Source organism: Ambystoma mexicanum, chromosome 2p, assembly GCF_040938575.1.
Source record: "Ambystoma mexicanum isolate Mex_15411 chromosome 2p, UKY_AmexF1_1, whole genome shotgun sequence".
In the NCBI taxonomy this organism is placed as follows: domain Eukaryota; kingdom Metazoa; phylum Chordata; class Amphibia; order Caudata; family Ambystomatidae; genus Ambystoma; species Ambystoma mexicanum.
In genome coordinates, this window is record NC_090923.1 from 591,195,381 (window position 1) to 591,221,774 (window position 26,394).

General features: G+C 47.7%; 1 protein-coding gene across 5 annotated transcripts in view; it reads left to right on the top strand.

Moving 5' to 3' along the window:
• The window catches only part of FANCD2 (FA complementation group D2), a 2,923,540-nt gene that overhangs the window by 2,612,365 nt on the left and 284,781 nt on the right, over window positions 1-26,394 (top strand). For all 5 annotated transcript variants that reach the window (XM_069644087.1, XM_069644091.1, XM_069644090.1 and 2 more), the window contains one exon: window positions 7,838-7,876. In XM_069644087.1, the coding sequence (XP_069500188.1) occupies window positions 7,838-7,876 (39 nt within the window). The remainder of the gene's footprint in view (window positions 1-7,837; window positions 7,877-26,394) is intronic.

Here is a 26,394-nt window from a genome sequence, read left to right on the forward strand (position 1 = left end):
AGTTCTCGATCGCCCCATACCTCAGTTCCCCTTTTTTTCCCATGCTTGAACGCTGCAGAGGAAAATGATGGGGAACAAGGGTAAACAGCCTGTCAAAAACTTGACAATGGGAAACATCCCAAAAGGGTGAAAACCCAAAGAATTAGAGAAAAATTGAGATTTTTCTTTATTTATTGAAAGGCAAGCAACTAGCCAAATAAAAGTGGTCACCTCAGAGCCATCACCAGGCGTCCCTTCGCTTAGACAGCTGCACCAAGCCATAAGAACTTTCTGAGCGGGGATTAATGGGAGGGGCGATGAGGAATCTGCGGGAGAAGAATTCATAGAAAAAACATTACAGTAAGTCATTTCTTCTTCAATGGATTGCTTTTCCCCTGCAGATTCCTCATCTGATAGACTTCCCAAGCACTTAGGACCACAGAGGCAGGCAGCAAGTGCTACAGTAGCAGATTTTGCAGACCTGTCCTACCAGAACGTGCATCAAACCCACGGGCAACATCCAGACAATAGTGGCTGGTAAACGTATGCAAGGACGTCCATGTGGCCGCACGACAGATGCCCCTAATGAGAACCCTGTCGTCCAGTGTGCCCTGTGCCGGGAGGAAGCGCCCTGCCTACAGACTGGTTACATTCTGCGATGCGAAGAATAATCCAACAAGACCGTCTGCTTAGTTGCAGTAAGGCCCTTGCAGGACAAAGAATAGGCCGTGAACAGCTTGTCAAATTTCTGGAACTCGGATGTCCTTGCGATGTAAAAGCTCAAGACTTTCTCGGGATCCATGCAGTGGAACTGCTCCTCTTCCTTAGAAGGGTGTGGTGGAAAGTAGAAGACTGGTAAATCTATTTACTGACAAAGATGAAATTCAGAAACAACTTTCAGAAGAAAGCCAGGCCTAACTATAAGGGAAACCTTTTCCCGAAAAAAATGCAGGAAAGGTGGCTTGCAATACAAGGCCTGCAGCTCGCTAACTCTCCTGGCTGATGTGATTGCAACCAAAAAGGCTGTTTTCAAAGATAACAGGAGTACATGAGCTCAAATGGAGCCGACATCAAAAATGTCAGAACCAGATTTAAATCCCAGTCTGGGACAACAAAGGGAGTTGGTGGAAACGTATTCACAAGGCCCTTCAGGAATTGAGCCATAACTGGGATCGTAAAGAAAGAACCTTGATCCGGGGACCTCTTTAACACAGATAATGCTGCCAAATATCCTTGAACTGTGGTGACCTGAAGGCCTGCTGAGGCCAGTGACAGAAGGAACTCCATCACTGTAGTGGTGGGGCAAGAGATGGGGGTCAGTCTTGCGTTCCCTGCACCACACCTCGAACCTTCTGCACCTACCCGCGTACAGAGATCTTGTAGATGGTCTGCGTGCAGCCAGCAACACCTAAAGTGAGGTTGCAGTCTTATCTCATCCTCTCAAGAGCCACACATGTTGGTTGAGGGATTCCAGGTTCGGGTAAAGCACCCGACCTTCCGACTGTGTTAGGAGATCTGGCCGTCGAGGCAACCAGAGAGTGAGGTGGGCAGATGGTCAGATCTAGAAGGCCCGAGTACCACATCCTTCTCGTCCAGTCCACGACGATCAGTATCATGGTTGCTTGAAACCTCTTGGGCCTCCTGAGAACCCATGGAGTGACAGGAATCCGAGGGAAGGCGTGGTGGAGAGTGAAGGTCCTGTCCACCAGAAACGCATCCCCTAGTGCCCCGTTTGCTCGGAATTCCCTCGAGCAAAGCTGTCGGTACTTCCTGTTGGACTCCATGGCAACCAAATCCACTGCTGAGGTACCACAGAGAGGGAAGACCTCTTCCAGGACTTCCTGGCACACTTCCCACCCTGCTCTGCCGGCTCAGAGCATACGCCATGCCATTCTCTGTCTGCGCCAGATGAACTGCCAAGACCGAGATCTGGTTTTCCAGTAACCAGAACCACAGCTGCACCACCTCTCTGCAGAGGGGGATGGAGCACACGCCACCCTGCTTGTTCAGGTAGTGCATAGCCACTGTGTTGTCCATCAGAATCAGGGCATGCTTCCCATTGAGAAACGGAGCGAAATTCCTCAGGGCTAATCTGATGGCTCGCAACTGCAGCCTGTTGATGTGCGACCTGGCTTCCATCACTGACCAACTGCCTTTCACCTGCAAGTCTTTGCAGTGAGCGTCCCAACCCTTCAGAGACGCAACCGTGACCACTCTGACCTAATGCCAAGGAGGCCAGAAGGGATCCACGAGATTGTTGTCAGCGGTCCACCAACTGAGGTCGTCGACCACTGACCTGGACACCCTGAGGGAATCCGTGAGGGCTCAGAGGTACTGTGACCACTGACTTCTCAGGAGCCACTGAAGGGATCTCATGCGTGGCCGTGCCTCTGGCACTAGAAATATACAGGAGACCTGAAAGGCGGAGGAAGGAAGCCGCTGCTAAGGTGGCGTGGTTCCGGAACAAATCCACCATTTGCGCTTTGCTGTTGACTCACTCCTCTGGAAGTAAGGCCTTCCCTACCCACGTGTCTAAGGCCGCCTTGATGAATTGGAGCTTCTGGACTGCCGCACCTGGGACTTCAAGTTCAGGGAGATGCCCAGCTTGTGCCGTAGAAGGCAGGTGTGCTCCAGATGAGACAATACCTGTCCCGCCAACTTCCCTCGGATCAGCCAGTCATCCAGGTACGAGAATACATGGGCCCCGGATCTCGTGAGCCGTGACTACCGCCATGAGCTTAGTGGAGACCCTTGGAGCAGAGGTCAACCCAAAGGGGAGCACTGTGAACTGATATTGCTTGTCCCCTATGAAGAACCTCAGCAACTTCCTGTGCTTTGATGTATCGGCACATGGAAATAATCGTCCTGCAGATCTATGGACACCAGTCAGTCCTGAAATTCGAGAGTGTGGCGAATTTCTCTCAACGTTGCCATCCTGAATTTGTCTTTCCTCAGGAACTTGTTCATAGCTCTGAGGTCCAGAATGGGATGGAGACCTCCTCCCTTCTTGGGCACTAGGAAATACTGGGAATGCCTGGCCGATCCTCTCTGTTCGGGAGGTACCTCTACCACGGCACCCTTTAACAACAGGGCTCTCAGATGTTCCTGGAGCTCCTGTCCCAGTTGGATTGGAGGTGGTGGGGGTCTGGCTAGAGGTTTTCTTAAAATGGGCATGCAATAACCCCACTGAATGAGCTGCAGGGTCCAGGCATCGGAGGTAACTTCATGCCGATGTGGCCAATGCGCTGCCAACCATCCATCAACCGGTAAGTGGTGGCAGGGGAAATCAAAGCGGCTTAGATGGCAGAGCCACTGCTGTTTGCTGGCCTATAGAAGCCCCTCTGCCCCTTCCGGGGTGCGAGAAACGCTTCTGCCCCTGCCTGGACTGCGAGAGCTGTGCTTTCCTGCCATAAGGCACATAGCACTTACGGCCTCAGCCTCCAGAGGCAAAGCTGAAGGCAGGTTTGGCCGGCTGCGCAGATTGGCCCAATTTTGACTCCTTACATTTCTCCAAAGAGTCATCAGCCTTCTGGCCAAAAAGGAACTCTCCCTCAAAAGGCATGTCCAGGAGCCTACTCTGGACGTTCGGAGAGAGGCCAGAAGTTTTGAGATAAGCTTGTCTCCTCAAGACCACTGCTGGCCCCTTTGAACGGCCAAAGCAGTCGGCCACGTCCAGGCCTGTTTGCAACGACTGCCTAGCTAACTCCTTCCCATCTTCCACCAGCCGTGTAAATCCATCTTGAATTTCACTGTCGGGGATGCATTGTGCTGCCTGCTCCACAGCTTTGCATAAACCAAAGGAGTACTTCACAAATCCACAAATGACATTGGTGGCTTTCAGTGCAATGCTGCTGAAAGTAAAGACCTTTTTGGCCATGCCGTCCAAACTTTTTACTTCCCTGTCTAGTGGCAGATTTGAAGTGTATCCTGCAGGTCTGGTGGAGATTGTGGCTGCCTGCACAGCAAGCCCTTCCAGAGAAAGGTGAGAAGCTAGGGAGGATGGGTCTCCGTTCACAGGCCTGTACTTCCACGTAAAGGTAGAGCTAACCAGGGGAATGGAGCAGCCACCAGGAGACTAGGGGATCAGCAATTGCCGAATTAAGTGGCATGTTGTGTTCTGTTACATGACCCTCATCCAATATTTCTGTCATTTCATAGCCCTGAGTAGGCACTGACACTGACTTCAGACCAAGGGTGTTTACTCCCCTTTCCTGAACTTAGCATGGGTGAGGTTTGGGCTGACCTTGCAGGAGTTCTAAGTCTGGAGACTTGTCCAGGCTGCTGGCATAATCTAACCCTTTGGCCAGTGCCAACAGGTCTGCATGTTCGTCGTAGAAAAAATCGACGCCTCCTGCCCCAGTATATATAGGATCAATGTCCCCTTGATCATCACCCTGGTCCGGGCTGAAAATCGATGCCATAGACTCGAAGAATCCTGACCTGGAAAGAGGGACAAAGGATCTGTCGCTAACAGTCAGCGTCAAAGATCTCTCTTTCAACGTCGATGGAATGGCCATTGGCATCGATAGGGTTTGGGTACCACCATGACGTTAGGAACAGACGGCCTCGGGAAGAACCGGGCATCTGCGCCTATTTTGGCGATGAGCTCGAAGGCTTCTCTGACATTGACGGTCTGGTGTGCTAGGGGTCGGGAGTGGCGAGTGCCGCTTTTGCAGCTCAGAATTGCTATTTGGGGGACGCACCTGTAGCAGCCTGTGTCTTAAACGTTGCCATCATTTGGCTTTTGAAATCTCTCCTCTTTCCGAGTGGTGGGCCTTACCCGAGGGCTTACCTTTTTCTGACGACTAGCTGAACTTGTGTCGGCGACGGTGGCGCTGCTTCTTATGCGAAGACGACGAGGAAGAATGGCTCCTCGAGTGTGACCGCTTTTTGGCCTCAGTTGGTGCTTTTCTTTCTCCTTTTTGTAAGTGGACCATACGGTCTCGCCTCGGATGACCAGACGATCGACCGCACCAGGGATTTCGGAGACGGCCGCCGAAGGCAAGTTTGGCAGCCCGCACGCGTATGGACTTCGAGTGCATCTTGGAGCACGACACACATCCCTCCGTGTCCTGATCCGTACCCAGACACCACAGATAAATGTTGTGTGGGTGGGTCACCGACATTTTGAATTGGAAGGCGGTGCACCTCTTACAACCATAAATCCGGGGCGCGCACATACTTGCGGTTGAGGTTCTTTTAAAACATTTTGACGATTATAGTCAAACGCAGAGTCGAAGACTGGATTCATATTCCTCACAGCAGCGTGTTGAGCGTGCAGGAAAAAGGAACTGAAGTATGAGACCACCCCCCTGTCGAAACATTTCCGGGCAGCAGAGCTGGATGAGGATATCTATCAGATGAGGAATCTGCAGGAGAAAAGCAATCCATGGAAGTAAAAATACAACATAGAAAATGCATTATTTTATTCAACTTATATTGAAGTATTAGATCCCATCGATACATTTTTCACCAATTATTCTGACGATACTCAGCTGGTGATTGAACTTAGTGGAGATCACAAGAAAGACAATGCACAACTGCTTGAGGTCTACAACATCATGGAACTATGGATGGACACTAATTGGATGTGCCTGAATGGTAAGAAAACTGAGCTGATGGTATTCTGATCCCATCAAGCCACAGCAAAAATCTCTCCCGACTACAGCTAATTCCTGATAGAAAATACTCAAATACAGGTAGTAAACAAAGTTAAAACACTAGGAATGATGCTCGAAGCATCCCTGGGGTCTGAAGCCCAAGCCCAGTACATAAAGAAAATATGCTCATACTACCTCAGACTACTTAAAGCTATAAGGCCCTATCTGTTGGAGGGAAATTGTGCCATTATAGCCAGGGTGACAATTCTATCTTGCCTGGACTACGGCAACGCATTGTTGCTATGGTCTAACAAACAATGCCTCCACAGCTATCAGGTTGTGCAGAACAACGCAGTGAGGATCGTAAAGAAAAAAAACGAAATCCGACCACATCATTGACTCCAGAAGAGAATCACACTGGCTCAAAATTGAAGCTGGAGTTCAATTCAAGGACCTGACTTTGGTTCATAGATGCATCCATGGGAAAGCACCAGGGTACCTAAAAACCAAAATCCACCTGTATGCACCCAGCCGCAGGCTTAGATCCTCAGACAAAGGAAAGATCATAGTAGCCACTCACAAGCGCAAACTTGGTGCAGTGAAATCATTCCACACCTTAGCTTCAGGCCTATGGAACAACCTCCCCGCTAATATAAGACTGGAAGCCAATTACCTACGCTTCTGTAAACTAGTGAAGACCTATATCTTCAACTGAATACCCCACTCTCAACGGGCCTGGTATTTGTAATCGTTCGTTGAGTCCCGTCACTTGCTAATGTGATTGTCCTTTGTGTCCATGTTCCGGCGCCCTGAGACTTGCGAGTTACCGACGCAATATTAATAAATAAAAATAAAATAAATAAATTGTCATTTGAATGAATTGACGTGATCACTGCACCGCCCATAATTTCGACTATTAAATTATTGAATTGCTGACTCTCATTATGGCACGGCGCAGTGATCACATAGATCACTGAGCCATGCATCACCATATATGCCTACCCCTACACACTTACCTTTTCGGCAGCAACCCGTGAAGTGTGCTGATGTCTCTCCTCTGACCCTGCCACATCAGTTCTCGCCCACTAACGCGGGTCTGAACTGATGTTACAGGGTCCTTTTTTCTTTTTTTTTTTTTTTTTTACTTCTAATAGAAGCGGGGGACACCCCTAGAACCACTGCTCCTGTTAGTCTGTGTAGTGGGGGTCGGCATTTTATTACAGCACAAAGGCGCAGTAATGAATTAGTTGCAATTTTCGGAGGGTCATTTTAGTATTATTCCATTTGAATGATTGATTTAATAAGTAAATACATAAAATGCATTGATTAACTGCAATGAAAGTGAGGGATTGTAATGTACATTGACCTATTTTGATTTGAATTGCTATTTTATATTTGATTATCTTTATTTTAATCCGTTTTTGAATGCACATTAATTACATTTAACACACCTTTTAAAATAGATTTTACTACTGTTTATTCGTGGTTGAAAACTTGTCCTAATGTCTTATGCCACTGCTTTAATTACATAGGCTCCAAATTTTTTTCATGTTACTTAGCATTTGGGATTCTGAGCCTGCGCTAAACACTTCTTAGGCTCCACCCCCCAAATATTGTTTGTCAGTTCGTTAGGGTCCTCCCACCACATGTATTTATCTGACTGAAGACCCTTTGTGTAGCTGCAAGCTGGAGTTTGAGTGTTATAGATCAATACGTTTGACAGTGCTTAGGTACTAAATAAGGGTTTCACAATAATCCTCATTATTTTCTTTTGCCAACCTAGGGTATTTGTTATGTTTTATTTTTGTTTTCATGTTACCAATTAACCACCCAATAACAGCACGGGAGAATAGCTCAGCGGCAGCGTGCGCGTTTAGCAACCTCTGGGTGTTTAAGCGCGTTATAAATACGCAACTAAGACAAAAAAAAAACAATTACGCAACTAAGAATTAAAAACGAACAATTCCTGTAACAGCGCCTCGATGCCCACGGGCTGTGAGAGCGCATTATAAATGTAAAAAAAAAAAACAAAAAAACAAACTACTGTCTTTGTCAATGCATGTTGTATCAATTGGGGCTTTTGGCCATCTTACTGTGTACATATCAGCACTGCCAATGTTGAAGTACCAAAGAAACTACTTGATGCTACCTAGCCATTGACGTCTACCAGTACACATGTTAGGGATCTCCTAATGATTTGTGTTTTTTCAGACATATGAATTCTGTATAAATATTGTATCTTTTTGTTCTCTGCGCAGGTATTCGACAGCCGCACTGTAGTAAACACATGTCTGCGGGTAAGTAAGTGACAGCTTTGATTGAATACACTGGTTTCTGTGCTATATAAACTAACGGACTTTTAAGCAAGATTTTTCTTCTCCTAAGGTTCTGGTATAGGTGATATGGGATAAATAGATTGTACTTTGGATGCACTTGCCCACCTGAAGCCGTCCATATATCTTTTTTGGTGAATGAGTGTCTGTCTTCTCCCTCTACGGTTATGGTGAGAGGGTTATAATCTGTACTTATGTCTTTGCATAAAAATGTTGGACCTCTTTGGCATTCTTACTTAACACACTTACTTGCTGTGCCCGACGACTAGCCTTCTGTTTATTCTTAAAAAAAAAAACGAGGAGAATGAAGACACCCCTCCCCTTAGAGTCACATGGTATACATGTAGATAGGTGCTGTTTATACTCAACTTCGGGTATTAGGTGGTGCTGTAAGCACTGCCTAAAAGCCACAGCTATTGGCTTGGGCAGTGAAGATACCAGAGTGAGATGGGATGTGACGATGTACACACAGACTGTGCTTGTTTCATACCCTGAAATTAACTGCCCATGGCGATGCTAGTCCGTATGACCATCCCCACCCTCTGCCTGCCCTCCCTGCAATCCCTGTAATCTTTTTGAGCTCGCTTTGTTATTTAAAGGGGATTCCATTGTTATTTTTTTAGCTGTCTTCTAAAAGGTAATGGCTCAATTACAGCTCTAAATGACCTCACAATGTAATGAAAAGGTTTTAAACAAGTGTGCCTTCAGCCACTTGATTCATAAGCAATATGGGTGTCTGTGCACTGAAATCTTATTAAAAACTAAGTATTAGCAAAGCCAAAAGCTTTGGCGCTTATATAGGCATTAGATAAGCATTTGCCAGCCACTCCCAAAATATGTCCAGGTACTAACACCATTTGCCATCTTGTGGAGTACTGTGATGGTAGTTTTGGAAACAGCCTATTCCATGCCTACACAAAAGCCAAAACTGCCTGCTTTGCCAATGTTTTTTCAATCTGTTGCTACTTGGACAGGCTCTTGGCGAGCACAGCACGTTAGTTTATAACTCTCCTTTAGTGAATGCATGTGTAATTGTCTTCTATTTGTTGTTAACCTCACGTTTTCCTTACAGGTTTAGCCCCACGCCTCGGAGGAATCTAATCTCTATCTTATTTAAGCATGTCATTAAGGGAGTGTTTCTTAGCAACAACCCATAAAGTCTCGAGATGAATGGTGGCTACTTTTACTGCGTGGGGAAAATACTCCATTAGTTTTAGCTATGGTATTGTTTTTAGAAATTGTTTTAGATTTAGGATGAATAATGTGTAAAGTTAGATTATGGATTTTGTTTTTAGGTTTTCGGGGGAATTGTGTGTTTTATACATGAATTGGATTTTACTGTCCTTTGTGGACATTTTTCATTGATTTGTAATGAACTGAATGTTTGTAATAAACCAAATGTTGCAATACATTTTTTTAAAGTGGCATTTTAAATGTCACAAGTATGTATACTCAGCCACCAGGACTATTTTTCCTTAGATTCTTTTTTTTCTGTGGCAATGCTCAAGAACTTTGAGCGGTTACTCAGGTTTTTGAATTTTCAAATTATGAAGATGTCTCGCTTTAGATCTGGCTTCACTGCCTGTAGGGGTTTCCATTGCTCAATGTCAATGACAGATCTGCATCTCTGTGTCTCTTCTTGTCTTGGTAAAGACCATGATAAGGAGGAGTGCAAATCCTGTCAAAGAAGGACTCAGAAGGCATTAAGGGATCGCTTGTCTGGAATTTTCATGGCCTTTTTGAAAACTACTCATGAGAAATCTGATGAGTAATGCACAAAAATACTTTTTTGCCAGACCCTGGCACCCTGTCCGAGCATCGTTCCCTCTCAGATGGAACAGATTATATGAAGAGGAAAAAGCATCACGTTTCAAGGTGCAGGTCCTCTTCTTCTCAGTCCTACTCTTCTTCATCTAATGAAAAAAATTGCAAAGGAGGCATCATTTATGGTTGGACGATTCGATAAACAGTAGGAAAAAGGTAAGCCACCCTCTTTTCTCACATCATCTGCTACACCAAAGAAATGGAAAGCCTTTAGGAAGTCAATGCTCAAAATGTTTGAGCAAGCTCTAAAAGGACTAAGGACGTTGATCTTGACTACTCCTCGTAAAGACAATTCAGGCGAGCATACACACCACACCTGCATGCCTCTGAGCTCAGGCTTGGGTGAAAAGCATCATCATCATCATCTCCTACAGCTTTGGTGCCACTCCGGTCAGCACCACCCTCACCCACTATATTGAAGGCACCAATCTCTTTGTAGCCGGTGTCATCGGAGCCGGAACGGTCAGATCTGATAACTTTGGAGCTGATGTTATTGACATCTACAAACCTGTGCTCTTCCATCATGGAACCAGTTATTCTGGATCCCTCAAATCCTGTTGACTCCCTTTACCGTGCTTGGGATAGAGCAATTAAATTCAGGAAGTATGAGGGTATTTTTCAGGAGGATGGTGAGCATATTCCCTCTTTTTATGAACCGTTCTCAGATACCTCAGGAAATCCCCGTCCTAAGGAGTACCTTGACCATCTATCAGTAGGTTACATGCTCCAGTTAAAAGGGGATTTACAAGAAGCTAGTGGGTTAGGCACATTGCCCATTACAGATATAGCCACAGTCCTTGTGTCAACCATTGCACCAAAATCCAGGTCCTTCAAAGCCGTATCATTTTGATCCGTGGACACACTACAGTTACATTCCTCAGAAGAGGTGCCTGTACACACCATTGCTGATATCTTGCAACCAAAGGCTCGCAAGGTGTCTATTTTGCCTTTTAGTGGAGCCCTTAAAATTATACAGGTGTGAAACAGGCCTACACCTATATCTTTTATGGATAGTAACATCACAGAAAAGCATAGATCGGGAGTAGAGACACCTCAATTTGGGTCCACTGATCTTTCTATTGATAGCCTAGTGGTCAGGCAGCTAATAATGGCACAAAAGCAACAGCTTTACCAATGGTTCTCCTGAACAGGGAGTCTAAGAAGTTAGACTCCTAGGGGTGCTTTATTTTTTAAATGGACGGCATAGCCCCGAGCACAATGCATACTTTGTGGACTTAGGCACAGTATTCCCGTGCCATGTGGGAATCAGCAGCAGCTGCAGACGCTCATTTGCCAAAGAAATTCTGAGGGCCTTTCACACAACTGACACTGAATGGTGAAGATATAGCAAGGAACATTATAAAAGTAGGACTTTGTACCACAGACTGTTCAGGGAAGCCCATGGGTACTGCAGAGGTTTTCCACAGGTATTGCTGGACACGAACTGCGAATATCACACAAGACATACAAGCTAAACTTTTTATATGCTTTTCAATGGACTGCTTTCCTCCCACAGATTTCTCCCCATGCTAGATATCCATCATTCAGCTCTTCTGTTCGGAAACATTTTGACAGGGAGCATACTGGACTTCGACTCGGCTGTCGATCGTCAATCCTTTTTTCCTGGCTCTCGATCGTCGGCTCCGGAAGGGACATCAGACGTTGTATATATAGCACGTCACTACGCCCCATGCTTCAGTTCCTTTTTTCCACACGTTTGCGCGCGCATCGGGCACACTACTTGAGTTTACTCAATGGATTTTTTGTACCTAGTTATACGTTTACTCAGAAAACCTTGCTGCAGTGTCATCTCACAGGGTCTCAGGTTTCAAAAGATGCCGCGATTGCGAGGCCAAAATGTTGGTAAGCCACCCCCACAATGTGTGTCTCTGGTGCCTAGGTGTTGGTCACGACACAGAGGCCTGTGTGTCGTGCGCAAAGATGCATCCCTAGTCCCTACATGAGAGGGCCGGGAAACTGGCTTTGCGCAGACCCTTCACCAAATCTCCAGCACGGTCCCTCCTTCGGACTTTGGAAGCCGAGACAGAGGAGCCCACTCCCGACAAGGGGAAAGAACCACATCGCAAGAACACTAAAAAACAGTCCCACTCCAGGAGCCATTCCTCGTCATATTCCTTGCGGAAGAATAAGCGGCACCACCGCCAGCAACGCGAGTCCAGCTAGTCATCGGATCGAGATAAGCCCTCAGCGGGGCCGACCACTCGGCAAGAGTGGGAAAGCTTTAAGACTTACATGCTTCATATGTTTAGGCAACACGCTGCTGTAGGTGCGCCTCTGGCCCCCGGCCAGCAAGCTTAGGCGTCAAAAGCAGCACTCTGTGATCCCGACCCCAAGCCAGCCATTCCGTTGACGGCGTCGACTCCCAACACGCCTTTGGGCGTCATGCCTACTAGGCATAAGTCGTTGGAGGGCAATAAGACTGAGGCTCACGATGCCCATCGGTTATTCAAGCGTCCCTCTATGCCGAAAGATCCTCTGGCATCGAAAGCTTTATCTTCAAAACCCATTCCCAAGCCCTCTGCGCCAGCAGTTGGCGATGGTTAATTTTTGCCGCTGTCGATCAGGTTTTTTTGACTGTTTCTGTGCAATCCATATTTGGCGTAGATGACCCCATTGGCCCAGTCAACCCGTTTACACAGGAACCGGCATTGTCGATTTCTTTCGATGACCACGCCGATTTATTGGGCCTAGCTCAAGGTCTACAAGACGCCAGTGGTCTGGCTACTTCCCCAGACCTTGAGTTACAACAGAACCAGCCCTATACCCATGCTAATATCAAGTTCAGGGATCTGGTTCACTGGGTTGTTGACACTGTTGGGTTGAAAGCTTCCACCACAGCGCTTCAGGTGTATGAGCTCACTGACATTTTGGACGAGGGTCCCACAGTTGAGCATAATATACCATTCAACCCAGCCATTGCCGACCCTTTCACTCCTTATGGCAACATCCTTGCACCATTCTCCCTGAAAATGCCAATTTTACAGGGATGTATAGGCTGGCAAGAGGAGACCCTTCTTTCCTCGCCACGCACCCTTCCCCGGAAGGGTTTGTTATACAGGACTGTGACTCGAAGCGGTTGATCACTGATCCACACAGGATTTGTCTCTGATGCCTCAGTGAAGTACATGAAGTTGTTGAATGCGGCTCCTGCCAATCGATGACCAGCAAGGCCTTAAGGGAGAGAAGGTCGAAGCTCACCCTAGGTCGGTCTGTTAATAAATCTTTGCTTCCACGCCTCTGAAGAGAAAATCCTCTGAAGGTAGGAGTTCCACAGGAAACAGTCTCCAGAAATTCCCAAAGAATGCTCCAAACATTGGATGCAATCGAGATTCAGTAGTGATTCCCATCACTCTTCTTCGTCATCGTGGAATAAAATACGCCATTGTTTGTCGTCTTCAGAATCCTCGCACGGCAAACGTCAGGTACATTTTCCCAGAAAAACGCCTTGGCGGCCAAATGCTAACATTTCCGTAAGAAAATTATGGAAGTGTTCACAAAGGCTGCCCCTCCTGCTCCCTCGAATGAGCCGAAAATGGCTTTTTCTCCATCTGAATCTTCCAAGACTGGCAGGGAATCAAGTAAGGCTTCGACCCACATGCCCAAAGGCCTGAGTCGGCAGACCTCGGAGATGTCTCAAATGGCGTCGACAGCATCGACCTCTGAGATAACATTGAAGCCAAAAACTTCTGTGACTTCATCCTTGAAGGATCCGAAGTCGAAGGAACCTTCAATGTTGACCCCTGGGTCTGCTCTGAGATTCACACCCCAATCTAAGATTCATTTCTTCAAATCCATTGGGTTCATCTTCAAGGAAGATGAGGAGGAGGAAAACAACATCATACCCTTTGGATATAGACGTTTCAAACTCCTAATGTTCCAGAAGAATTGATTTCCGATCATTCTCAGCTAGAAGACTTATCTTCATGTTTAATGAAAGCCAGTGGAAGCCAGTGGTATGGCTACCTTGCCTGAGGTTAAATTTGACTCACCCGATGTCCACTCTCACCCAAATGCAGCCTATGAATAGAGTGATTAAATATTTGGGATGGGGCACCCTGCAAACATCTTAGATAGAGGCTCTCCTGAGGAGCACGTGCTGCCCTTCCATACAGCACAAAGATTTGGTGAAGAAGTATAGGATTTCTTTTGTGGATCCTGATTTATTTCCTCTCTAGCCATTCAGCACCAGAGAGCAAGGTTTTACAGGTGGCAACCTTGACTTCAAAGGCTACAGTTTATCCGACCATCTCTCTCGGTAGGGACGTTAAGCAATATGGTGCTTTCTCAAAAAGAGTATTTTCTTCTAGAACCATGGCATTAAAAACCATGAATGCGTCTTGTGCACTCGAAAAATACGGTTCCATGTGTTAATATCCCCATAAAAATATCGGCATACAAAAATATTGCCATATTTTTGCGCCGATATTAAGGCATGGAACCTGCGGGGTACAATCCTGCAACCCCCATATTATTTTAAAGGGAGCAGGGGACACCCACGCAACCCCCGCTCCCAATAACCCCAAATATTATCTCCACTAAAAATATCGCCTATGCCTGTTCCCGACGACCATATATATGGCGATATTTTTGGTGGGGATAATATTGCCTGATACCAAAAATAAACCTATACATTGTGGAATGTAGTTGCCCAAGCTACAGAAAATATTCCTAAAGGTCAGATGCGAGATGGGTTCATTAACCTCATTAATGATGGTAAAGAGATCCCTTGTCAATCCCTTCTGTCAGGCCTAGATGCATCAGACTCCGTCAGCAGGCGTATGGGCTCTTGCGCAATAATCAGGAGATTTGCTTGCCTGCGTAAGTCTGGGTTTGCACCCAATGTTCTGTCATGGGTCCTAGATATGCCTTTTGATGGGTCTGATCTATTTGGCCCAAAGGCGGACGACAGCCTAGAGAAGTTACAGGCTTCAAAGACTGCAGCAAAATCTTTGGGGGCAGCCATTCTCCAGCCACAACAACACCCGCATTCACAGGCCTGGAGAAGGCAGTCCTTTCGCTATTATTCCTCCTTTGGCTAAAAGGGAAGCGGTCAGACTACTCAGAATCAAGGACAAGAAGGTTTACACGTGCCCCTAGGGGCCGTGGAGGGAAAGCTGCTCAGGCAACAAGCTCCTCATTGCCCTCTGCCATAGCCCCAAAACCTATTTGCGCACTTTGCTCATAGAACCAAAGTGGGAGGCAGTTTGACCCAGCATCTGCAAGAATGGCATCTTATTACTTCAGATGGATAGGCACCACAGACATTGGCCCAAGGGTAGTGTGTCCCATTTTTGCAAAGACCCCCAGATTGTCCCCCAAGTGAACAATCTCTTCAGGAACCAGATCCACTCCTCCTACAGGAGATTCTTTCCCTGTTGTAGAAAGGTGCTGTGGAGAAGGTACCTGTGGCAAAACAAAACCAGAGTTGGTACCGCACCTATTTCCTAGTTTCCAAGAAAGACTGAGAACTGCGACCCATCCTGGACCTTAGGTGCTTGAACAAGTTCCTCGGGAAGGAGAATTTCAGGATGCTTTCTGTAAGGAACTCATGGTGGTAACAGTAAAGACAGACACAAGTGATCACAGTTCAAGAGTGTTTATTGAAGTATTAATGCAGGGTGGAAAAACACCTAAGCTAAACCTAAATCTAAGATGGGAGCAAGCATTGGCCATCAAATAAAAATTAGGCAGTCCCAGTGGCATTGTGTCAAAATAAAAGGGCCTATACTAAGAAAAACCTATTGCCAATCCTTGCACTAAATACAAAAGAAGTGTGGGATAGGATTTCAATAAAGAAAGAATAATAAGTCAGGATATGTTTACCAGGGATCTCCCTTCCCCATGTTTTCAGCACAGGACAAGGTGGGTCTCCTGAGCACACCACAGACTCAAGCTTTCCCCATCCCGAGCCGACAATTGCGCTCCAGCTATCAGGCTCTCCGATGGCTAAGTCTCTTCAATACAAGTCTCTTGCATTTGAGGCCTGATGCTTTTCAGCAAACAAACACAAAGTTCCTTTCTGCATATAGCTTTGGGTGATGGCTTCTCCCCTGGTTCCCCCTCTTCCGGGTGCATACCTCTCACAATCTTACTTGACCATTCAAACAGTTCCAATCTAAATGAACTACGGGTGGTGGCTTTTCATCCCTAGATCTCCCTCGGCCAGGGTAGATTCCTAATTGACAACCCGGGACAGTTTACTTCTCTCTGTCTCGCTATACTCTTCGTTTCATTAATCTTAATGTTTTTTAAACCAGTCTCTAGGATTTGCATTGTTAACCCTTCCTTTCACGATCATCTGTTTGTCAAAGACTTTCAACGGTACAGAGGATTTTGCAAGACTCCTGTATGACCACTTTGACCCTCCTTTCGCCTTCTTCCATGGCCTTCTAGTTATCATAGTTTTCTACCTTCGGGTAATCGCCCTGAGTTTTTCAAGTGAGCACCCACGTAGTCCCGGAGACCTCTGCAGCTTGCTTCCCCCCTCCAAAATAGCAACTGTTCTTTGTTTGCTCAAAGTTCAAAATAGCAACTTGCTAATTTCGTTCAACATAGTTTGGTTTCCTTAATCGGCTTTCCCCTCGACTCACTGATTGTGATGAACAGTTCTGCTTTTCTTTCCTCTGGACACAAGGCCAGTACCATTGGGCCATGTGTCTCTCCCGTGCTTGGCTGTCAGTGCAGGAGGCGATTGGGTACCGTTGACATCTAACGCAACACACGCAGGCTATTGTCCGCGGCCTTACGATTCCTTCTCTTGAGGCTTTATGGGTCTCTGTCGATAAGGCCAAGGTTACTTCTCCCCCTGGTCTCCTCTCGGCTCGTGCTGTCTTCCGCCTCCTCTTGAACTGCTGAACGGAACTGCCTCTCACCACGTGCTGTCTGATTGCTCATTTTGTGCTCTTGTGCTCCACCTTTTATCCCTTTAGGGAAGGGAAAGGGCTGTCAGGTGTGTGTGATTCTGGTCAATTGCCTGACCCCTGCATTGGGACATGTCAGGTAAACGGCTCTAGTGTTAGTCCGTTGTCTTTCGTGCTGTGCAAAAGTGTTCGTGACGGAAAAGGGGGGGACAGTGTTTTGGAATATCCCACGTGGTAAGATGTTGAAAAGGTGTTAAAGGGAGGGGATACTGCATCTCACCCTTCAGTGTCCCACTCCCCAAGTACCCCTCATCCAGGTGATCCTCCCGACTGGTCCACCCCCAGGAACTGGATCCAAACGTGATGGCTGCGTCCTGGCCAAAATAAATAAAGAATATTTCTTCCAAAAGAACATGAGTAATTTGTTCGCTGTCAGACAGATCCCCGGGGACTAGACAGGGAGACACCTTCAGGTTTCTCACATCTCTCTTTGCAGATCCTCCAGGCCCTACAACTCCAGGACTGGAGGGTGTCACTCGTTCTTCAAAATGCTTATTTTCATGTGCCTATACATCCCAGGCACATAAAAATACCAGAGGGTCGCCATTGTTAGTTCTCACTTTCAATTTTGAGATCTGCCTTTCAGTCTCACCTCAGCCTGAGGTGCTTCACCAGGTTGATGGCAATGGTGGCAGCAAATCTAAAGATGGGAGGGATTCACATCTTTCGCTACCTAGATTATTGACTAATCAAAGCTTGTTCCCCCAAAATACGCTGCAGAAAATCTATACAGCACCTTCCACTCCCCCAACAAACGGGGCTTCTCCCTCAATTTCACTAACTCCCAGATGACACCTTCTCAGAAGCTTCAATTTATTGGAGAGGTCCTGGACTCTTCATCAGGGAAGACTTTGCCTCCCAAGTTCAGGGCTCAACATATTTTGCACATGGCAAAGAGATTTCAGAATGCCCAATATCTACCGGCATTCGACTTTCTAAGGTTGCTGTCCCTGATGGCTTTCTGCATTTTCCTGGTGCCAGAGCCCCGTCTGAGGATGAGGTCCCTCCAGTGGGCCCTCAGATCCCAATGGTCACAGTTCTCAAGCAGGATAATGGCCCTTTTTCAGAACATGATGATAGTGGGACCTTTTTGGCAGCCTTGGCCACAGATAACTGTAGCCATAGGTGCTTCCCTCCCGTGATGGGGAGCTCACATGAGCTATCTGGCAATGAGCTGCGTTTGGTTCCTGCAGAATAAAGACTTCACATAAACCTTTTAGAGCTGAGGGTGATCAGACTAACACAGATGTCTCTTTTCTCCAGCATGTGGTCTGGCATGGATTCACATGCTCATGAATATTCCCCGTTCTCAGGCTGGGAATCCTCGGTAAAAGAAAAAACAGTTTCATTTTCACTTACAAGTTGTTTTTCTTGTATAACTCCTATAAACCAATTACTGAGCTCTGGGTCCGACTGCCCCAAGCCAATGACTGCCCTCTCCCTAAGCCCCTCCTCTGGCTGCCATCTTCAGATTTTTACCGCACGTTCAAGTGTTTAGAGTCCTCGCGTTTTGCTTTCGGGAGAATGGTTCCTATTTTTGTCAAAAGAGCCAGTGTGCTCTTTGTTTCTTTGACCGGCAATCAGGGATCCGTTGTCGGCGTCTTTCAACCCCCCTCAAGGGCAAAAATCGTCGAGAGTTCATCAGACCATGTCTGAGGAAAAGAAGGACGGAGGTTCCCTTTTCAAGCTCTGCTCCAGCTGTGGATTGAGGAATGTGTCTGTGGAGGACAAACACTCCCAGTGCCTCTACTGTCTCCACCCGAATCACAAGGAAGGGGACTGTGAGATCCACCTTGGTTTCACCAAGTGCGCCGTCAAGGATCGGCACAGTAGATTGGCGGCGTGGCTCAACGCCAAGGCCTCTACCCCACGTGGCAAACAGGGGAATGCCTCAACCAGGACTGGATGGTCCGAGGAGCGGGCTTCTAAGTCCTTTGAGGGCGCTCCATCCGTGGGGGCCGTACACTATGCCAAGCACCGTAAGTTCATTTCCGTTGGGGTCAACGCACAAGCGGGTCCCGCGACGAGCAGGGCGCGCTCATCTTCACCATCTGCCTCCATCTCAAGTCATCGCTCCAGATCCTCCTCAAAGAGGAAGTCGGCTAACTCCGGGAAGCTGCGGGAGAAGCCCGAGAAAGCAAAGGCGCCGCGTAATGTGTCCGACCTACCTTTGAAGGCCCAGGTCGTCCAGGAAAAGTCATCCCTGATGATCAAGCTGGTGGCGGCCGCCCTCTCGAAAGCGAAAAGGGGCTGACCCAGTCCATGGGATCCCTGCACCGCTCAAGTGGTCCTTCCACCCAGGCGGGAGATTTCGATCAAGCCGGTGGAAACCAACCCCTCAGGATGCTAAAAGGGGGGGGGGTGTGGACGCCTCCACCGTGCTCCAGGGCACAGATATTTCTTCTTACGGATGAAGAGGACTTGGTGTCTGTTCATGCGGTCCCGGAGGACGTGGGGAACGACTGCGGCAGAAACGCAGAGGACGATAACAGCAGAAATGCTGAGGGGGACGACGACGATGTAGGTGCTCGGCCCAGCAAGCCTACCTCCCAGACACCACCCAGGGACGTATCATTGGACATCCTTTCCACTCTTACTACGCTGGTGTCGGAGATGCAGAAGAGGATGCCAATAGCATCCCCGGCACCAGCTGGTCATCTGGCAAAGAAAAGGAAACCTCAACCTACACCGCCTCATCAACCGCTGCACGTGCCTTGACCCCCTAGAGACACTGGGACGGACATGGCTACGACGGACACAGATGGCAGCGTTTCTCTGCTGCCGAGATCTTTTTTCACGGACAAAGTGGGTTTGTTCCACTCCATGGTCACCTGGCGTCTGGACTCTTCCAGCTGACGTCAGAAGAGACTAAGAAGGAATGTTTCCTTTACCAGCGACGGGAGGCTAAGAAGAAAACCATTCTGGTGGTGCCTCTCCTGGACGACGTTTGGGATGAGGGCCTGGCGCTGATTAGGAATCCATCTTCAGCCCCGGTGAAAAGAGACAGGCTGGAAAAGAAATACCAGGTGACGGAGTCAGCACCCAAGTGCCTGCGGTCGCAGCCCTCCCCGGACTTGGTGTTCTTGGCGGCTGCGAGGAGGTCGTCCTCAAATCCATGATCTTTGGCCTCTGTACCCCCCAGACAGCAAGTGGAAGAAGTTGAACGCCATAGGTAGAAAGGTGATCTACTCGGGGATGGCGACGGTCAAGGCAGTGAATACTCTTGCGATCCTGCCCAGATACAACAGGGATCTGGTGTACAAGATGGCCCCTCTGCTGGTGTTAGGCAGAAACCTGGGCTGTTCCCTTAGGGACCACTGCAAAAGGCTTAAGACTACAGGTGTTGGCAGTAAACCCAATTGGTAGCAGTCTGTACCACCCAGATTTACTTGGTAGCTGTGGCTGAGCAGCCAGACTTCTCTCAAGAAGAGTTAGACAGTATTTAGAGTATACAAGATAGGTACCAAAATAAAGTAGCACAAGCAAACACTGACCAGAGCTTTGGTATCAGGTATGTAATTATTTATTTAAAGACACACTTAGAAACACTCCAGCACTATTATTATAAGTAACTTCAAAAACACAGTCACTATTATCATATGTACATCCCTTATTCCTTATTAGACAAGTCTTAGTTAACACCACTTATTTCCAGACAGAGGTGAGCGCTTAACTAAAGATGGCACTCCAATAAGTTTAAGAAAAAGGGAGGGAAAAGGCAGAAATTAGGAACAGCACACAACACAATCCTTCAGAAGCACTCAGCAAGGCAGGAAAGTCAAAGTTTACTTGTGAGCAAAAAGTTCAGAGGCCAGGCTCCCTCTTGGAGAGAGTAGAACACCAATGCGCCCAAGATCACACAGTTTAAGAGGCTTGAAAAGTCTTGCAGAGTGTTCAGAAAGGAATTAGTTCAGCTCAGAAAAGTTCAGTTAGCCAGCCTAGGGCCAACCCAAGTGGTAAGGTGAGGATTTAAGAGACACCCCACACAGACCGTTGCGAGGGAGGCCAGGCGGACACAGTACCTTGAAAGTGGAGAGGATCCTCCAGCGGGGGCAGTTGTTCCTGGCAGTGGGTGCAAGTCGCGGCGTCGTCCAGAGGAAGAGAGGATCTCGACGTGGAGGAAAGCTGAAGGTTGTTGCACTGCCAGGGAAGAAACCAGCCGCGGAGTTCCCCGGTTTAAAGGTACTACTCTTTTATTCGCAGTATTGGTAAAAAGTAGTATTCCGGTTGCCAGGGTGCTTGGCACAGGCAAGGCGGCCACGAGATGATCCGGGAAGGCGAAAAGATGGGCAAACTGGTTATCCCCCACCAGTCAAAGGAAGAAGACTCATTGGATGAAGATCTTCTCTGTCGTCGGAAGAAGTGGTGAGGCGATTCAGCAGGGCTCCACCGGTGGTGTCGTCGTTGCAGGTCGGCTCAGCTTCGGATTCTTTGGTCCTGTGGCGACTTCTGAAGTTCCAGTCCCCAAAGCCCTGCTTTTATGCAGAAAACCCCTATTCATCAGTCCTAGCTGTCATTCAAACATGCCGGGCCGCTCAACACTGGGCCAATCACACAAGAGTGCGACTTGAGTTGCCCAGGCAACTCAGTCCAGGGTGCCTAAACCCCCCTCCCACACATCCTGTAGACGCAGACAGAGTGGCACCACTTTTGGAGGCTTCTGTGGAGAAGCCCACCAAAAAGTGCAACAAAGGGCTCGACTTGGGTTGGAGTTACAGAGGCGAACACAAACGCCATTTTAAAACCGAGTCCTGGCAAAAAGACCCAACCGGGGAATCAATATTAAATAAATAACCCTGCGTTATCTTTAACATTGCACCAAAAAGTGGTGCGTTTAAAATGAATGGGAAAATCCCATAGAAAATATTCCGGTAGAATATTTTGTGTGGTAACCATTGCCACCAACCAGAAACTCGACGAGGGGGGACTGCACAGTGCCCCCTCGAAAAACAGACCCAGGGGCAATCTAATTACCCCTACCAGTACTTCCACAATATGATGGTTTGTACTGGTTCTGTTCCCAATTTAAGACTAGTAAAGTCAATGGTGACTTTACATGCCCTGGGAGACAGCAGTCAGTCCCAGGGTATGGAGTCTATGTTTGGGGGTCACTATGACACCCCTGTGTTACTGCACTGAGGGTGCTATGTAACACACTTACCAAAAACCACATGAAACCCTATGGAGTAAAAGATCCCATAGCCCATAAAACAAATTACAAAGTCAAAGGATATCTCAAATCATGTCTAAGAGTGGGAGAAAAAGAGTCTCACTCTTAGCAGGAGAAAAAAATAAACCCCAAAAATCCAGCAAAACTGCTGGGGGACTCACTAGGTTTGGGAAATTAGCCTTAACTGAGAATTCTCCCTAACAGCTGGACTTTCTCCCAGACGATAAACGGGTCGAGGTGCTTGAAATTCTCCAGGAGGGCGAGGTGGCATCGGACCATGCCATCAACGTGGCCCTGGATATTGCGGACTCAGGGTTCCGACAGATGGGGAACAGTGTCTGCCTCTGTCGTCGTTGCTGGTTGAAAGCTGCCATTTTCAGCAGGAAGTTGAGATGACGGTCCTTGACATGCCTTTCGATGGAGACCACCTCTTTGGGAAGGCCGTCAACGAGTTGTTGCAGGCTATCAAGACCGACACACAGACGGGCCGGGCCCTAGGCACGCTTCAGCAGCATCAGTCTTCCTTTTGTGCCTCAGGAGGAAAATCCGGCAGATTGTCGAAGTGTTTCGGCAAGGAATCATATTTGTACCACCAGCCCTCCCATTCTATGACCCAGGAGGCCTAAAGGGGTTGCTCCAAGGCTATCAGAGTTGGCCGCTGTCGTCGTCGCTCCCAAAGCGGCACACAGGCCCCGAAGCAGGATTGAACCGGCCAAGACGTCGGGCCCCACCCTTGAACCCCAGCGGGAGGCCGGCTGGCGGGCTTTGTATGCGAGTGGGAAAAGATCTCCAGCGACCCCTGGGTGCTGGCCACTCTCGCCTACGGGGACACAGTAGAATTCTAACAGAGGTGTCCGGGGGTACCACCGGTGGCCCGGCAGGAGAAGCACACCCCTCAGCTCCTGCAGGAAGTACGGCCCATGCTAAGTATTAGGCAGAATTATATGTAGTACCCTTTGGGAACACTACACACAATTAAGACTACAAGTGACAGTACAATTTCACCTTATAACATGTTTTAAAAAAAAAAAAATTCACCTTTGGTACAAGCCTGTACTACACAGTTATAGTGGAAGCAGTAGCGGAGCAGCCAGACTTATCTCAAGAGTAAGTGAGCAGTATCAAATAGTTACACAAAGGACAGCAATTACTATGATTCAGGCAAACACTGACTCAAGGTTTCTAAGTAAAAGAATATATATTTATTTACTCAACAGTTGTATAACATTTCACTATTCTAAGCAAGTCAAAAATCCCAATCATAAATACATCACACCACTTCCCTTAAATTCCAGACAAGTTAAGCTCACAATTGAAGTGGGAGCAAAATGGCACTCCAGCAATTTAAAAGGGAGGGAAAGACATTTGAACAAGAGGGACTACAGTGAGGAGATCAGCTAGAAAAGGCTTAAGGCCAAAGTCAATGGGTCAAAAGTCTTTTGCTGAAGATCACACAGTTCAGAGTAGTTTGCGGTAAAGTTTGTGGCACTGATTCCGGACAACGTTGGTTGATAGAAAAGATAGTTCAAAAAGAAGAGAAGGACAATCCCTCGGATTGGAGAAAGATTTCAAACACTTTCACCGCGGTTGAACGAAACGGACAACCGGATTTGTACAGTACCTTAAAACGGAGAGGGAGCTGTAGCTGAGGCGGACGTTCCTAGTGGTTCCTGCAGGCTCACGGTTCCTGAAGCGACTGTCGGACTGATCAGAATTAGGAAGACAGGAGGGTCCTGCGGCAGAGCAAAACAACAAATAAAAGGTGCGCTCCTTAAAACCAAAGCAGGGTCCGACCTTCCTGGCTATGCGGCCCACTGTAGCTCTGTACAGCGAATTCGACCAGAGGAGGGGTCCTGGCTTGTAGTTTGGGCGAACTGGTTGGTCCCACCATCTCAAGGGAAGAAGTTTCCTGGAGGATTTTCTCTGTCATCGGATTTGGAGATTCGGACCTGCAGCAGGGCTTCACCGGGCAGTACAGTCGTTGTAGAGATCCTCTTCTTCCAGTTCCTCATTCGTTCTTTCGTTCCAGTGGCGACTCTTCTCTTCCATTCCCAGAGACCTGCTTTTTATGCATTTTCCCACATTCATACAGCCTGGCTGTCAATCACACTGCAGGGTGGCAGGCCTGGCAAGGCCTGTCCCCTTAGCCAATCAGACAAGAGTGCGACTTGGGTTAGTAAGGCAACCCATGGCAGGGGTCCGAAGATCCCTCCCTCACATCCTGCCCCTCTAGACTATCAGGCGCCTTAAGGAGGGCTTCTGTGCAGAAGCCCGCAAAAAGACAACGAACAAAGGAGTCCTCCCTTGGCACGCAGAGAAAAACACGAGAAAGACTTTAACAAAAAGAAATGGCGAATAAACCCAGCCGGAACCAAAAATAAAATGTATTTGGTCTAGCGGGTTTATGTTCGAGGCTAATATAATAGCCTGGAACAATACCACGTTTATCTAATATAATCGCGGTAGAAAAGTTAGGGTAGATAGGGTAGATACCACTGCCATCAGCCAAGTCTTAATGTTAAGGGAGCGAAACAAGGCTCCAAGAGGCACAGACAAAAAGGAATAGGAGTTAACCCTTTCCAATACTCCATGGAAGATGGGGTGTATTGGGTCTGTGGTTTTAAAGTGACTATATAAAGTTAATGGCAACTTTAACTGTTTCTCGGGGACAGTAGTCAGCCCCAGAAAAATGGAGTCAGTGGGAAGTCTCAAAGACAACCCTGTGTCACTGCACTGAAGGTGCTGTGTAACACACACAAAAAGTGGTGAACATGGAGTAGGTGAGGCTCCAGTGCCCAAGATCACACAAACAGTGGAAATACACACAGCAAAACACATGTAAGAGTGAGAAAAAAGGCTCACACTCATACCAGGTGAAAAAATAAATCCTACAAATCCAGCAAAGCTGCTGGGGTACTCTTTAGGTAAGGGAAATCAGCCATTTATGAGAATTCTCCCTAATGCTAAGTAAAGGGGCGATAGAGCTGGGTCCAAAGCGACACCGGGGCTCCGGTGTCTACTCCAGATATTTCTTAGTGAACCAGGGGCTGGAGGCCCATTCTCGACCTGCGATGTCTACACAAGTACCTCAAGTCCCGAAAATTCAGGATGGTTACGTTGCACCACGTGCTCGGCCAACTGGAGGAAGAAGACTTCCTGACGTTGCTGGATCTAGAGGACGCTTACTTCCACGTCCCCATTCACGAGAAGCATCGGAAAGTTCCTCTGCTTCGTCGTACAGGGAAAATACTAACAATTCAAGGCCCTTCCCTTCGGACTGAAGTCGGCGCCCAGGGTGTTTCCAAAGTGCCTGGCACATGTGGCGGCCCATCTACGCCTACAAGAGATACATGTGTACCCGTACATCGACGACTTGCTCAACCGGGCCAAGTCAATGGAGATCGCCGTCGTAAGCACGGACAGGACCGCCTGGCTGCTGACAGGTCTGGGGTTCTCCGTGAACTATCCAAAGACCTGCTTAATTCCATCGCAGAAGGCACTGTTCCTGGAGTCCAGGCTCAACAGTCTCCTGCCTGGCAGCCCCCTCAGAGGAGAAAATAGCGGCCATACTGGGCAAAGTGCAACGGCTTTTGGCACTGAAGATTGCCACGGTGCGTACCATCAAGTCGCTACTCGGCATGATGTTGTTGTCTAGTTACCTGATCAGACTCTGCAGTTTGCGGATGTGACCCCTTCAGCAGTTCCTAGACGCTCGGTGGATCCAGGTGTCCGGAAGCTTCGCAGACATGATTGCTCTCGACGAGGAGTTCCGTTGAGCGATAAAGTGGTGGGGCATTCAAGGAGTTCCTCAAAGGACTGTTCAGATCATTCCCGCCGGTGAAGGCTCCTGCCCTTGCGTGGGAACTCAACGTGGTACTGACGAGGCTCATGGGGGCTCCCTTCGAGTCTATGCATCAGGCCCCTCTCAAGTTCCTTTTGTGGAAAACTGCTTTTCTCGTGGCCATCACTGTTAGGGAGAATTCTCTGGTAAGGCTAATTTCCCAAACCTAGTGAGTCCCCCAGCAGCTTTTCAGGATTTTTGGGGTTTATTATTTTCTCCTGCTAAGAGTGAGACTCTTTTTCTTCCACTCTTAGACATGATTTGAGATATCCTTTGACTTTGTAATGTGTTTCATGGGCTATGGGGTCTTTTACTCCATAGGGTTTCATGTGTTTTTGGTAGTGTGTTACACAGCAACCTCAGTGCAGTAACACATGGGTGTCATAGTGACCCCCAAACATAGACTCCATACACTGGGACTGACTACTGTCTCCCAGGGCATGTAAAGTCACCATTGACTTTACTAGTCTTAAATTGTGAACAGAACCAGTATAAACCATCATATTGTGGAAGTACTGGTAGGGGTAATTAGAAACCCCTGGGTCTGTTTTTCAAGGGGGCACTGTGCAGTCCCCCCTCGTCGAGTTTCTGGCTGGTGGCAGTGGTTAGCACGCGAAATATTCCACCAGAATATTTCCTATGGGATTTTCCCATTAATTTTAAACGCACCACTTTTTTGGTGCAATGTTAAAGATACCGCTGGGTT